Genomic DNA, 15178 nt, shown 5'->3' with positions numbered 1-15178 from the left:
AACCTATTGAACTGGAAGGCTCCCACAGGGCACTGAAGATGTTTATGAATACTAGATTACTTGGGCCCTAGGAGGTGAGGCTGCTTAGAACAGTTAGGATAAGGTAGCACCTATTATGAAGCACTGATTTGATACGTTAATGGCAAGTACAGTGCTATTAACACCACTACTGTATAATGAACCTCAGATTTTCAGTGACTTTCTCTAAAGGAATAAATCTACAAGGAGTGGTCAGAGAGGACAGACCATGGACAGCCCTGACTGGGGCAGTCACAGAATGTGCTGCAAGGAGCTGATGGGATCTCTGTTCTGATTTGTAAGCTACTCTGGCATTCCAGAAAACATGGAATTCTTTAATACAATGCTTACAAAGCAAACTCCTTTAGGAAGGATTTTGCCAGTGATGTCAAATAGATAAATTGGACTTAAATAATTCAACCAACTTTTGCCTTTTTATTGGAATACATAATTAAAGCTACTTCCCAAATTTCTAAGTTCTCTAAAGTGGCATGCCATTGGGTTCATGGCTATTTGAGTTTTATAAAAATGTATTTGGAAAAATTACACTAATTCTGCAGTTAAGATATTTAATTAGGTGGCTGTGATGGCATTGTGAACTTTGTTAAGGGTATCTTTTCCATTATATATAGGGGTCTCTTTGATAGGTATACAGGTCCCATACCAAGGAGTGATACTCTTATTTTTTAAATCTTGAAAAATGTTTCTATAGTAACTGTCCACTTAATAGCTCAAGATTATGGATACATTATTTTCAGATTATGTAGATTGATAAATGTAAACCAAGGACCCCCTATTCTTCTTGCTTTTCAGAAGAGTCTTTCCTGTACTTTGACATATATTATATTTTTGGGAGATTATAGGACAAGAAGTTACTATTGCAAGTTTTATAGTAATTACTTGTCCTATAACATAAGCAATATCTTAAAAATATCTATTTTCTAGTTACTGTCAGAGCATTTTTTACATGCATCTGTGTAAATATATATTTGCCATTTAAAAATCAAGGGTATTAGCAATCTTGGTCTACCTACCATTTAGGGACACAGTTTAAGAGGGTCGAGGAATTAACTGTCTACCTAGATTTCAGAAGAATAAAAGATAATTTAGGATGTTAATGGCAAAAAAACGGAAAACATCCTTATTTGATCAGCTTGAAGTCATCATCACTGGATGACAAAAGTTAATGTAGAAACAAGCAGAAAGTAAAAAAAAAAAAAAAATTGAAATACTTAAGAACAAAATTACAATTTAGAACTTCTATGAGGTAGAAGATTGATATGTTCTTTTAGGGTCAGAGAGAAAAAACCCTGCATTTGACTGACCTTTGGAAGAGATAATTGCTATATTGTTTACTTTGTGTTAAGTTATATAAGAACTATATTCTTTATATATTTAAAGACTTGTCAAGACGGTGGTACACTGGATTTATTTTTTCATTGGAAGAAAATGCCGAGTATAAAAGCCTCTCATCTTAATACAAGGTTCTTCAAATTTCTATTTGATTGACTTGGTACAACTTAAAGCAGGTCCTGCCCCATATTTTACTCCAAGATTGTTTATTATCCATTCCTTAAGTGTAAAGACATACATAATGCTTGGGATGTGATAGGCACGTAATGTTCAATGACTGTCCTGATTTCACAATGTAATTTCATACTATTCTGCAATGATGTTCCATTTAAAATGACTATTAAAAATTTGGACAGAAAATGATAACTATACCTTTTGCCCAGAAACTTTAGCTATAAAATTATTGGACCATGTTAGAATTCTTTCTAAGATGTTCGTATGTTAAAGTTTCTCCTTTTTAAAAATGTATAATAATGTGAATTATGTTGCATATTGAGATATAAATTGTGGGTCTGGAATAATTTTAAAAAAGAACTATAATCCTTAGGGATTAACAAAAATATAGTGTTTCTGCCTTGACATATATATATATAAATATATATATATATATTTTTTTTTTGACAGAAAAGAAGATAAAAAATACATTTAAAAAGAGCAACAGTCAAGGTGGTACAAATAAAACAAAGACTAAGATGATTAAATTTAATAATTCCAGTAAATATGTTAAAAATTGAGTAAATATTCCAATTATCACAGAAAAATTGTCAGAGTGAATTTTCTTTTATTTTTTTATGGTTTGAGCAAATATTGCAGTTCTGCAACAATGCTGATTTTATTTTTCAAATTTAAGTTCTCCTAAACACATAGCTCTAGAGTGCTCTTCTGTTTAGGTTACATATGGGCACCATATTTAACTGTCCAATTATCTTTTTTTTTTACATCTTTATTGGAGTATAATTGCTTTACAGTGGTGTGTTAGTTTATGCTGTATAACAAAGTAAATAAGCTATACGTATACATATACCCCGATATCTCCTCCCTCTTTTGTCTCCCTCCTACCCTCCCTATCCCACCCCTCTAGATGGTCACAAAGCACTGAGCTGATCTCCCTGTGCTATGTGGCTGCTTCCCACTACCTATCTGTTTTACATTTGGTAGTGTATATATGTCCATGCCACTCTCTCACTTTGTCCCAACTTACCCTTCCCCCTTGCTGTGTCCTCAAGTCCATTCTCTATGTCTGAGTCTTTATTCCTGTCCTGCCCCTAAGTTCTTCAGAAACATTTTTTATTTATATATTTCTTAGATTACATATATATGTGTTAGCATACAGTATTTTTCTCTTTCTGACTTACTTCACTCTGTGTGACAGTCTCTAGGTCCATCCACCTCACTACAAAGAACTCAATTTCGTTTCTTTTTATGGCTGGGGAATATTCCACTGTATATATGTGCCACATATTCTTTATCCGTTCATCTGTTGATGGACACTTAGGTTGCTTGCACGTCCTGGCTATTGTAAATAGAGCTGCAATGAACATTGCGGTACATGACTCTTTTTTTTTTTTTTTAATAAATTTATTTTATTTATTTATTTTTGGCTGCATTGGGTCTTCGTTGCTGCGCTTGGGCTTTCTCTAGCTGTGGTGAGCAGGGGTTACTCTTCGTTGCGGTGTGTGGGCTTGCGGTGGCTTCTCTTGTTGCAGAGCACAGGCTCTAGGCACGCGGGCTTCAACAGTTGTGGCTCGCAGGCTCTAGAGCTCAGGCTGAGTAGTTGTGGCACATGGGCTTAGTTGCTCCATGGCATGTGGGATATTTCCGGACCAGGGCTCAAACCCGTGTCCCCTGCATTGGCAGGTGGATTCTTAACCACTGTCCCACCAGGGAAGTCCCCATGACTCTTTTTGAATTATGGTTTTCTCTGGGTATGTGCCCAGTAGTGGGATTGCTGGGTCATATGGTAGTTCTATTTGTAGTTTTCTAAGGACCCTCCATACTGTTCTCCATAGTGGCTGTATCAATTTACATTCCCACCAACAGTGCAAGAGGGTTCCCTTTTCTCCACACCCTCTCCAGCATTTATTGTTTGTAGATTTTTTGATGATGGCCATTCTGACCGGTGTGAGGTGATACCTCATTGTAGTTTTAATTTCCATTTCTCTAATGATTAATGATGTTGAGCATCCTTTCATGTGTTTGTTGGCAATCTGTATATCTTCTTTGGAGAAATGTCTATTTAGGTCTTCTGCCCATTTTTGGATTGCATGAGCTGCTTGTGTTTTTTGGAGATTAATCCTTTGTCAGTTGCTTCGTTTGCAAATATTTCTCCCATCCTGAGGGTTGTCTTTTTGTCTTGTTTATGTTTCCTTTGCTGTGCAAAAGCTTTTGTTTCATTAGGTCCCATTAGTTTATTTTTATTTCCATTTCTCTAGGAGGTGGGTCAAAAAGGAGCTTGCTGTGATTTATGTCATAGAGTGCTCTGCCTATGTATTCCTCTAAGAGTTTTGTAGTGTGTGGCCTTACATTTAGGTCTTTAATCCATTTTGAGTTTATTTTTGTGTATGGTGTTAGGGAGTGTTCTAGTTTCATTCTTTTACATGTAGCTGTCCAGTTTTCCCAGCACCACTTACTGAAAAGGCTGTCTTTTCTCTATTGTATATTCTTGCGTCCTTTATCAAAAGTAAGTTGACCATATGTGTGTGGGTTTATCTCTGGGTTTTCTATCTTGTTCCATTGATCTATATTTCTGTTTTTGTGCCAGTACCATACTGTATTGATTACTGTAGCTTTGTAGTGTAGTCTGAAATCCAGGAGACTGATTCCTCCAGCTCCATTTTTCTTTTTCAAGATTGCTTTGGCTATCTGGGGTCTTTTGTGTTTCCATACAAATTGTGAAATTTTTTGTTCTAGTTCTGTGAAAAATGCCATCGGTAGTTTGATAGGGATTGTAATGAATCTATCGATTGCTTTGGGTAGTACAGTCATTTTCACAATGTTGATTCTTCCAAGAACATGGTATAACTCTCCACCTGTTTGTATCATCTTTAATTTCTTTCATCAGTGTCTTATAGTTTTCTGCATACAGGTCTTTTGTCTCCTTAGGTAGGTTTGTTCCTAGGTATTTTACTCTTTTTTTTGCAATGGTAAATGGGAGTGTTTCCTTATTTTCTCTTGCATATTTTTTATCATTAGTGTATAGGAATGCAAGAGAATTCTGTGCGTTAATTTTGTATCCAGCTACTTTACCAAATTCATTGATTAGCTGTAGTAGTTTTCTGGTAGCATCTTTAGGATTCTCTATGTATAGTACCATGTCATCTACAAACAGTGACAGTTTTACTTCTCCTTTTCTGATTTGGATTCCTTTTATTTCTTTTTCTTATCTGATTGCTGTGGCTAAAACTTCAAAAACTATGTTGAATAATAGCGGCAGAGTGGGCAACCTTGTCTTGTTCCTGATCTTAGCAGAAATGGTTTCCGTTTTTCACCACTGAGAACGACGTTGGCTGTGGGTTTGTCATATATGGCCTTTATTAGGTGAGGTAAGTTCCCTCTATGCCCACTTTCTGGAGGATTTTATTTTAAATATGTGTTGAATTTTGTCAAAAGCTATTTCTGCATCAATTGAGATGATCATGTGATTTTTCTCCTTCAATTTGTTAATATGGTGTATCACATTGATTGATTTGCATATACTGAAGAATCTTTGCATTCCTGGGATAAACCCCACTTGATCATGGTGTATGATCCTTTTAATGTGCTGTTGGATTCTGTTTGCTAGTATTTTGTTGAGGATTTTTGCATCTATGTTCCTCAGTGTTATTGGCCTGTAGCTTTCTTTCTTTGTGACATCTTTGTCTGGTTTTGGTATCAGGGTGATGGTGGCCTCGTAGAATGAGTTTGGGAGTGTTCCTCCCTCTGCTACACTTTGGAAGAGTTTGAGAAGGATAGGTGTTAGCTGTTCTCTAAATGTTTGATAGAATTCGCCTGTGAAGTCAACTGGTCCCGGGCTTTTGTTTGTTGGAAGATTTTTAATCACAGTCTCAAATTCAGTGCTTGTGATTGGTCTGTTTATATTTTCTATTTCTTCCTGGTTCAGTCTCGGAAGGTTGTGCTTTTCTAAGAATTTGTCCATTTCTTCCAGGTTGTCCATGTTATTGGCATAGAGTTGCTTATAGTAGTCTCTTAGCATGCTTTGTATTTCTGTGGTGTCTGTTGTAACTTCTCCTTTTTCATTTCTAAGTTTATTGATTTGAGTCCTCTCCCTCTTTTTCTTGATGAGTCTGGCTAACAGTTTATTAATATTGTTTATCTTCTCAAAGAACCAGCTTTTAGTTTTATTGATCTTTGCTATTGTTTCCTTCATTTCTTTTTCATTTCTTTCTGATCTGATCTTTATGATTTCTTTCCTTCTGCTAACGTTGGGTTTTTTTTGTCTTCTTTCTCTAATTGCTTTAGGTGTAAGGTTAGGTTGTTTATTTGAGATGTTTCTTGTTTCTTGAGGTAGGATTGTACTGCTATAAATTTCCCTCTTAGAATGCTTTTGCTGAATCCCATAGGTTTGGTGTCGTCCTATATTCATTGTCATTTGTTTCTAGGTATTTTTTGATTTCTTCAGTGATCTCTTGGTTATTAAGTAGTGTATTGTTTAGCCTCCATGTGTTTGTATTTTTTACAGATTTTTTCCTGTAATTGATATCTAGTCTCAGAGCATTGTGGTTGGAAAAGATACTTGATACGATTTCAATTTTCTTAATTTTACCAAGGCATTATTTGTGACCCATGATATGATCTATCCTAGAGAATGTTCCATGAGCACTTCAGATGAAAGTGTATTCTCGTTTTTGGATGGAATGTCCTATAAATATGAATTAAGTCCATGTTGTTTTACATATCATTTAAAGTTTGTGTTTCCTTATTTATTTTCATTTTGGATGATCTGTCCATTGGTGAAAGTGGGGTGTTGAAGTCCCCTACTATTATTGTGTTACTGTCGATTTCCCCTTTTATGGCTGTTAACATTTGCCTTATGTATTGAGGTTCTCCTATGTTGGGTGCATAAATATTTACAATTGTTATATCTTCTTCATGGATTGATCCCTTGATCACTATGTAGTGTCCTTCTTTGTCTCTTATAACATTCTTTATTTTAAAGTCTATTTTGTGGGATATGAGAATTGCTACTCCAGCTTTCTTTTGATTTCCATTTGTATGGAATATCTTTTTCCATCCTCTCACTTTTAGTCTGTAATGTGTCCCTAAGTCTGACGTGGGTCTCTTGTAGACAGCATATATACAGGTCTTTTTTTTGTATCCATTCAGCCAGTCTATGTCTTTTGGTTGGAGCATTTAATCCATTTACATTTAAGGTAATTATCGGTATGTATATTCCTATTACCATTTTCTTAATTGCTTTGGGTTTGTTATTGTAGGTCTTTTCCTTGTCTTGTGTTTCCTGCCTAGAGAAGTTCCTTTAGCATTTGTTGTAAAGCTGGTTTGGTGGTGCTGAATTCTCTTAGCTTTTGCTTGTCTGTAAAGGTTTTAATTTCTCCGTCGAATCTGAATGAGATCCTTGCTGGGTAGAGTAATTTTGGTTGTAGGTTTTTCCCTTTCTTCATTTTAAATATGTCCTGCCACACCCTTCTGGCTTGCAGGGTTTCTGCTGAGAACTCAGCTGTTAACCTTATGAGGATTCCCTTGTATGTTATTTGTTGCTTTTCCCTTGGTGCTTTTAATATTTTTTCTTTGTATTTTTTTTTTTTGTGTGTGGTATGCAGGCCTCTCACCATTGTGGCCTCTCCCATTGCGGAGCACAGGCTCTGGACACACAGGCTCAGCAGCCATGGCTCACAGGCCCAGCCTCTCCGCGGCATGTGGGATCCTCCCGGACCGGGGCATGAACCCGTGTCCCCTGCATCGGCAGGCGGACTCTCAACCACTGCACCACCAGGGCAGCCCCTAATTTTTGATAGTTTGATTAATATGTGTCTTTGTGTGTTTCTCCTTGGATTTATCTTGTATGGGACTCTTTGTGCTTCCTGGACTTGACTGACCATTTCCTTTCTCACTTTAGGGAAGTTTTCAACTATAATCTCTCCAAATATTTTTTCAGTCCCTTTCTTCTTCTCTTATTCTTCTGGGACCCCTATAATTCGAACGTTGGTGTGTTTAGTGTTGTCCCAGCGGTCTCTGAGTCTGTCCTCAATTTTTTTTTAAACATCTTTATTGGAGTATAATTGCTTTACAATGGTGTGTTCATTTCTGCTTTATAACAAAGTGAATCAGTTACGCATATACATATGTCCCCATATCTCTTCCCTCTTGCGTCTCCCTCCCTCCCATCCTCCCTATTGTCCTCAGTTCTTTTCATTATGTTTTCTTTATTCTGCTCTGTGGTAGTTATTTCCAGTATTTTGTCTTCCAGGTTACTTATCTGTTCTTCTGCCTCACTTATTCTGTTATTAATTCCTTCTAGAGAATTTTTAATTTCACTTATTGTGTTGTTCATCATTGTTTGTTTGCTATTTAGTTCTTCTAGGTCCTTGTTAAACCCTTCTTGTATTTTCTCCATTCTATTTCCAAGATTTTCGATCATCTTTACTATCATTACTCTGAATTCTTTTTCAGGTAGACTGCCTATTTCCTCTTCATTTGTTTGGTCTGGTGGGTTTTTATCTTGCTCCTTCATCTGCTGTGTGTTTTTCTGTCTTCTTATTTTGCTTAACTTACTGCATTTGGGGTCTCCTTTTCGCAGGCTGCAGGTTTGTAGTTCCCACTGTCTTTGTTGTCTGCCCCCAGTGGGTAAGGTTGTCTCAGTGGGTTGTGTAGGCTTCCTGGTGGAGGGGACTGGTGCCTGTGTTCTGGTAGATGAGGTTGGATCTTGTCTTTCTGGTTGGCAGGACCACATCCGGTGGTGTGTTTTGGGGTGTCTGTGAACTTATTATGATTTTAGGCAGCCTCTCTGCTAATGGGTGGGGTTTTGTTCCTGCCTTGCTAGTTGTTTGGCATGGGGTGTCCAGCACTGCAGGTTGCTGGTCACTGAGTGGAGCTGAGTCTTATCGCTGAGATGGAGATCTCTGGGAGAGCTTTTGCCATTTGATATTACATGGAGCCGGGAGGTCTCTTGTGGACCAATGTCCTGAACTCAGCTCTCCCACCTCAGAGACTCAGGCCTGACACCCGGCTGGAGCACCAAGACCCTGTCAGCCACATGACTCAGAAGAAAAGGGAGAAGAAAAAGAAAGAAAAAATAAAATAAAATAATGTTATTAAAATTAAAAAATTGTTAAATATAAAAAAGTAATTAAAAAAAGAAAGAAAGAAGAGAGCAACCAAACTAATAAAAAATCCACCAATGAAAGCAAGCGCTAAAAAGTATACTAAAAAGAAAAAAAACAAAAAAATAACAGACCGACAGAACCCTAGGACAAATGGTAAAAGCAAAGCTATACAGACAAAATCACACAAAGAAACATATACATACAACCTCACAAAAAGAGAAAAAGCAAAATAATATATATATTTTTAAAAAAGGGAAGAGAGCAATGAAATCAATAAACAAATTTACCAATGATAATAAGCTCTAAATACTAAACTAAGATAAACATACAACCAGAAACAAATTAGATGCAGAAAGCAAACCCCAAGTCTACAGTTGTTCACAAAGTCCACCGCCTCAATTTTGGGATGATTCGTTGTCTATTCAGGTATTCCACAGATCCAGGGTACATCAAGTTGATTGTGGAGATTTAATCCACTGCTCCTGAGGCTGGCTGCTGGGGGAGATTTCCCTTTGTCTTCTTTGTTTCCACAGCTCCGGGATTCAGCTTTGGATCTGGCCCCACCTATGCATGTAGGTCTCCTCAGGGTGTCTGCTCTTCACTCACACAGGATGGGGTTAAGTAGCAGCTGATTAGGGGGCTCTGGCTCATTCAGGCTGGGGGTATGGAGGGGTACAGAATGTGGTGCAAGCCTGTGTTGGCAGAGGCTGGTGTGACGTTGCAACAGCCTGAGGTGCGCCATGTGTTCTCCTAGGGAAGTTGTCCCTGGATCACAGGACCCTGGCAGTGGTGGGCTGCACAGGCTCCCCGGAGGGGCGGTGTGGATAGTGACCTGTGCTTGCACATAGGCTTCTTGGCGGCTGTATCAGCAGCCTTAGCATTTCATGCCCGTCTCTGGTGTCCATGCTGATAGCTGCGGCTCACGCCCATCTCTGGAGCTTGTTTAGGCGGTGTGCTGAATCCCCTCTCCTTGCACACCCTGAAACAATGGTCTCTTTCCTCTTGGGCAGTTCCAGACTTTTTCCACAGACTCCCTCCCGGCTAGCTGTGGCGCACTAACCCCCTTCAGGCTGTGTTCACGCAGCCAACCCCAGTCCTCTCCCTGGGATCTGACCTCCAAGGCCCGAGCCTCAGCTCCCAGACCCCGCCCTCCCTGGCAGGTGAGCAGACAAGCCTCTCAGGCTGCTGAGTGCTGGTTGGCACTGATCCTCTGTGCAGGAATCCCTCCGCTTTGCCCTCTGCACCCGTGTTGCTGTGCTCTCCTCCATGGCTCCAAAGCTTCCCCCCTGCCCACCCGCCGTCTCTGCCAGTGAAGGGGATTCCTAATGTGTGGAAACATTTCCTCCTTCACAGCACCCTCCCAGAGGTGCAGGTCCCGTTCCTATTCTTTTGTCTCTGTGTTTTCTTTTTTCTTTCGCCCTACCCAGGTATGCGGGGAGTTTCTTGCCTTTTGGGAAGTCTGAGGTCTTCTGCCAGCACTCAGTAGGTGTTTTTTAGGAGTTGTTCCATATGTAGATGTATTTTTGATGTATTTGTGGGGAGAAAGGTGATCTCCATGTCTTACTCCTCTGCCATCTTGAGGGTCCCCCTGACATACATATATATATATTTATTTATTTATTTTTGGCTGCGTTGGGTCTTCGTTGCTGCGTGTGGGCTTTCTCTAGTTGTGGCAAGTGCGGGCTACTCTTCGTTGCAGTGTGCGGGCTTCTCATTGCAGTGGCTTCTCTTGTTGCGGAGCACGGGCTCTAGGCACATGGGCTCAGTAGTTGTGGCTCATGGACTCTAGAGCGCAAGCTCAGTAGTTGTGGCACACGGGCTTAGTTGCTCCGCGGCATGTGAGATCTTCCCGGACCAGGGCTTGAAGGCATGTCCCCTGCATTGGCAGGTGGATTCTTAACCACTGTGCCACCAGGGAAGCCCCCCCAGACATATATTTTTAAGATTAAAAAAAACATACTATCAAATGAGAGTCTTCCTTAAAGATAAAAATCTGTGTGACCCAGATGCACTGAATGCTGAGGCCAAGCAATGAAAAACCCATAGTCTCAACATACCATTTTTCCTGACCTCTTACTTTGGAGGGTGTTATGGATTGAAATGTGTCCCCCAAAACTCATATGTTGAAGTTTTAACCCCCAGTACCTCAGAATGTAACTTTATTTAGAAATAGGGTCAATGGAGATGTAATTAGTTAAGATGAGTCAGATTGGAGTAGGGTGGTAATAAAGAGAGGAAATTTGGACACAGAGACTGACATGCATACTGGGAGACATGCACACATGTCATGTGAAGATTAGATTTATGCTTCCACAAGTCACGGAGCTACCAGAAACCAGGAGAGAGGCCTGGAACAGATCCTTCCCAAGCACCTTCAGAGGAAGCATGGTCCTGCTGACACCCTGATTTTGGACTTCTAGCTTCTAGAATTGTGAGGCAATAAATCTCTGTTGTCTAATCCACTCATTTTGTGGCATTTTGTCATGGCAGGCCTAGGAAACTAATACAGAAGGCAATACTCTAGGTACTGGGATTGCAAGAAATTACATATTCTTTTGAATATGTAATTTCCTCCAGTATTTCACAGTTCTCTCTGTTATATGCTAGAAAAATCAAGGTGAAAAGCAGCTTTTGAGTTGGATATTATGTTGCTCTCTCTGGTGAGCCCTTCCTATGTGACTTGGTTCTATCCTTCCTGAGAGTTGTAGAGGGTACTGGAATCAAGATCTGAGAATTATGCTTCGCAGCTTTTTCTTAGAACAGCGGGAATTTCTCAGTGTACCCCATTTTCATGGATTTTCCTGCAATTAGAGACACAAGGCTCCTCTGTATTTTTCTGGGGGTAGCTCAGTTTTGGAGGGGTGAGCTCCAGTTTCAATAGGTAAGGAGGATGAAACTGATCTGACAGGATCCGAACTTGTTTCATTTCCTGCCTAAAATGTACCAAGTACAATTTTATTTGCTTGATTACTCAAAGTGGTAGTTGAATTTAGAAAATGATTGCTTTGGTGTGTTAGCACTTACATAGATTGCTTCATTTAATCTTCCCAAGTAACCTATGAGATATAGATCTTACTACTATTAGACAGATGAGGAAATAGACTTACTTATGCAACTTGCTCAAGGACACAGAGTTGCTAAGTGGCAGAGTTGGGGTTGGAATTCACAAAGTTTAACTCCAGAGACTGTAGACTACACTCCCACATAAAGTGCCTCTATCTTGTGTTAGTTACTCTTATTGTTGTAATTTTTAGCATTTCTTAAAAGTCACAATTTCCTTCACCTGTGATTTCCTTCACTTACTTAAAAGTATAATAAAACTATGCCAGGAAGCAGCAGGCTGAGGACATGATGGGGAAATGAAATGAACTTTAACAAGACAGTATATAATTATCCTCTCCTTCCCCCATTAAATTCTCTCCTGCAATCCAATATAACCTTTGTTGTTTGATTCTGGACATCATTCTTTCATTCTTATTTGAACAACATGCCTTTGAGTGTGAATGTTGACTGAATGAAACCAATGCAGAAAGGCTGCCGCTGATCCAGAAGGCGACAAGTAGCTTTTGAGTCAAATCTTCCATTGTGGCCTCAGAGTGGGCTGTACCTAAGTGACTTAGTTTTCGAATTAGTGAGAATTTAAGTGCAGAGGATGCTGAAGAAGGTGTGATTGATACACTGGTATCCTGCATTCACTCATTGGATGACAACTTATTAGTCCCTATACAGATAGCTTACTGTTTGATTATATTTAATTCCTGAACAATGTTCAAATAAATTGTTGTAAGAAGGAGCAACTAATCCATTTATATGACAAAAAAATAAAATTGTCTCGATAATATCCCAAGTCTCTAGGACATTTTAATTGTGATTTCAATCCACTTGAAGGGGTTGCCTATATTTTTATTTTACTGGACTTTTGTCATACAAAATATTTCCAGCCAGAACTTGAAAAACCTTACTCTGAAAGAGATGCTTTTGTTTTAAAGAATTCCTATATGATGTGACTTGAGACGCAAAGATGTACATATGAAAATTGGCATTGAAAAATGATTAATTGCTAATAGTGGTACTCTAATGTTTTCAAAATTGGTTGGATAATATCCATTGGCGTTTCTTATATTATAAAGAAAAGCAATCTATTGGTTTATATTGAAGAGTATATACTCTAAAATTTCATTTGTTTGCAAACATTATTCTCCACTTAAAATGCATTGTGGAAAGAAAATGTGCATTTTTCTATCATGAAAATTGACTCCACTTGAGGATAAGTTAAAAGTGAAAGAATTACCGGCTGTGTTGGACGTTACTGGCCTTGCTATTGCCTCCGATTTGGTTTCACAGAGAAAATCATCGATGGAGGGACTCAGGAGGGGTCTGCTCTCTTGCTGTTCATTCACCAGCTGGGAACAAATGAACACAGGTGTCAAAGGACTTTGTCCAATTGCAGAATCAGATGAATTAAAATGCAGCCTTGCAACAAAATGAGAATAGCAAGCCTACCAAAAAATAAATCAATCAATAAGGAATAGGGTAGAGGCAAGAAAGGAAACAAAATCAGGGGGTGGGGAATGAGCCTTTCAGCACTGTCATATTTTTGATGCAGCCAACTTCAGTTTTCAAACCTCAAGCTTTTTTTCTCCTCCTAGAACGGTTTTGGAATTATCCTCTAATTTCAGTATGTAGAATATGACACCTATTGAATCACAGTTCCTAAGGGCCAATCTCACTCTTCATCTGGACAAAAAGCTCTCACTGAGACCTGGAACCATGGCTTCAGACCCTGACGTGACACATTCTGTTTAGGACTGGTCAGTCATTGCTATGTAGTAACAGCACGCACACACACAGAGATCCGTGTGCATGGATAAATGCTCTTTTTCTCTCTCTCTGAAAAAGCTCAAGTCACCTAAAGGCACACGCCCTTCCTTACATTTCCTTGGAATGCTTTTATAGTGCATAACAAGTATTTTGAGAGAGTAGGAAGTATTGTTAACTGTACAGGTATCCAGTATATATGTTTGTGAAAATCTGTATGTAAAAGAGATTTCTGTCAATTCAATTATATTTCCCCATTGGCTCGTTCTCTAATTTCAGAAATCTTTCAGTTTGATTTTTATTAGTTTTCATTATCAGTGGCAGCCAACTATTTACTTTCAGTTATTCTGCACCTCTTTGAATCCAAACATCCTTAAGTTCTGTTTCTAAGGGTAAGGGGAAAATTACACTTAAGATAACACAAGTGGTTAGTCCCTAAAAGAACTGTCTTAGTTTTTTGTGAGTTTTTATATTGGCCTTTCTTAAAATGGGCACAGTCATCTAGTTTTCTACTTGCTATAGGAAAAAGATGTGCCAAAAAATCTCTAGATTTTAAAATACTTATTTGCAAGGCTGTATTTTAAGAGACACATAAAATAACAAATGAAGTGTTTTGAAGTATTACCAAATCAAAATAGTTTCTATGACTCACTTTCACTTCATTATTTCTCTGGCAATGTTAGTGGTATTATAGCTTAGAGCTTATGGACCATGACAAGAGACCTAAATAATGGTAAATATGGGAAGAAAAAATGCAATTCTATTATTGGTGAAGGAGGAATATGGAAGCATTAGTGATTATTCCAGGACTGAAAACCAAGAGGCACCTTTGGTACTTTTACACATTCATGCTATTATCTTAACATGGATAAATCTCAGATCTTCACTGAAGTCTAAGATTTTGAGATAGAGTTGGCAATTTAATTTCACTCATATTAATTTGTACATGTTATCGAGGGTTCTAAGCATTAACAATGCTCATTTTCTTTTAATGTTCAAGTTATAGAGATAGAAAAATTTTCAATTATAAGTTCTAGTGTTACTATGTATAAAGACTCACAGATTTCTCTAAATTATCTGAGGTCTGTTTTGATTGCAACCTTATTTTTGGGATGCTCCTTTAATCCATGAACAAAACTCTTGAGTTTCTTTGCATTTTGTTTTCTGAATTTGAACATTCTTGGGTATCACCCATCCTATTTATATTGAAATATTTTTTAATGTTGAGGGACTATGAGCTTCTCATGTTTTGGGGATAAAATATATTAGAAGTTTTGTAAATGCCATGGTTTATGCCAGCTCTTCGGAAAATGTGATTAGTTTTCTGGGATCTGTTTTTCATTTATAGGTAGCTCATGTAAAAACTGTGTTTATGCAATTTCTTAAAGACTCATACATTAATGTGTATTTCTTGGGAGAACTTGCCCTTTTAGCCATATATGCTTAGCATATTGAACCCATCTAGTATGATATCACCATGGTGATGTGGTCTTGATGTAGCAACAATGTCTACCTCCAGGCTGTGTCATTCTCACAGCTGTCAAGGGAGAGATGGATTCTGCTGTGCTATAAACATCATGGAAGATGAAGGTCACCATCAAATATGGCACCACACTATACTCATAGAATTTATTGTAACAGGCTTACATTTATTAAGTTGTGCATTCTGACTACTAGGTCTTATTGACCTAGGCTAAAGTGAAAAAGGC

At 38.4% G+C, this 15178-nt stretch overlaps 1 protein-coding gene across 10 annotated transcripts in view; it reads right to left on the bottom strand.

Annotated features, from left to right (window-relative positions):
• PEX5L (peroxisomal biogenesis factor 5 like) overlaps positions 1 to 15178 on the bottom strand; it is a 250898-nt gene that overhangs the window by 91520 nt on the left and 144200 nt on the right. For all 10 annotated transcript variants that reach the window (XM_060298388.1, XM_060298385.1, XM_060298387.1 and 7 more), the window contains one exon: positions 12943 to 13054. In XM_060298388.1, the coding sequence (XP_060154371.1) occupies positions 12943 to 13054 (112 nt within the window). The remainder of the gene's footprint in view (positions 1 to 12942; positions 13055 to 15178) is intronic.

Source organism: Globicephala melas, chromosome 4 (genome assembly GCF_963455315.2).
Source record: "Globicephala melas chromosome 4, mGloMel1.2, whole genome shotgun sequence".
Classification (NCBI taxonomy): Eukaryota; Metazoa; Chordata; class Mammalia; order Artiodactyla; family Delphinidae; genus Globicephala; species Globicephala melas.
This window is presented reverse-complemented; position numbering and strand designations above follow the sequence as displayed.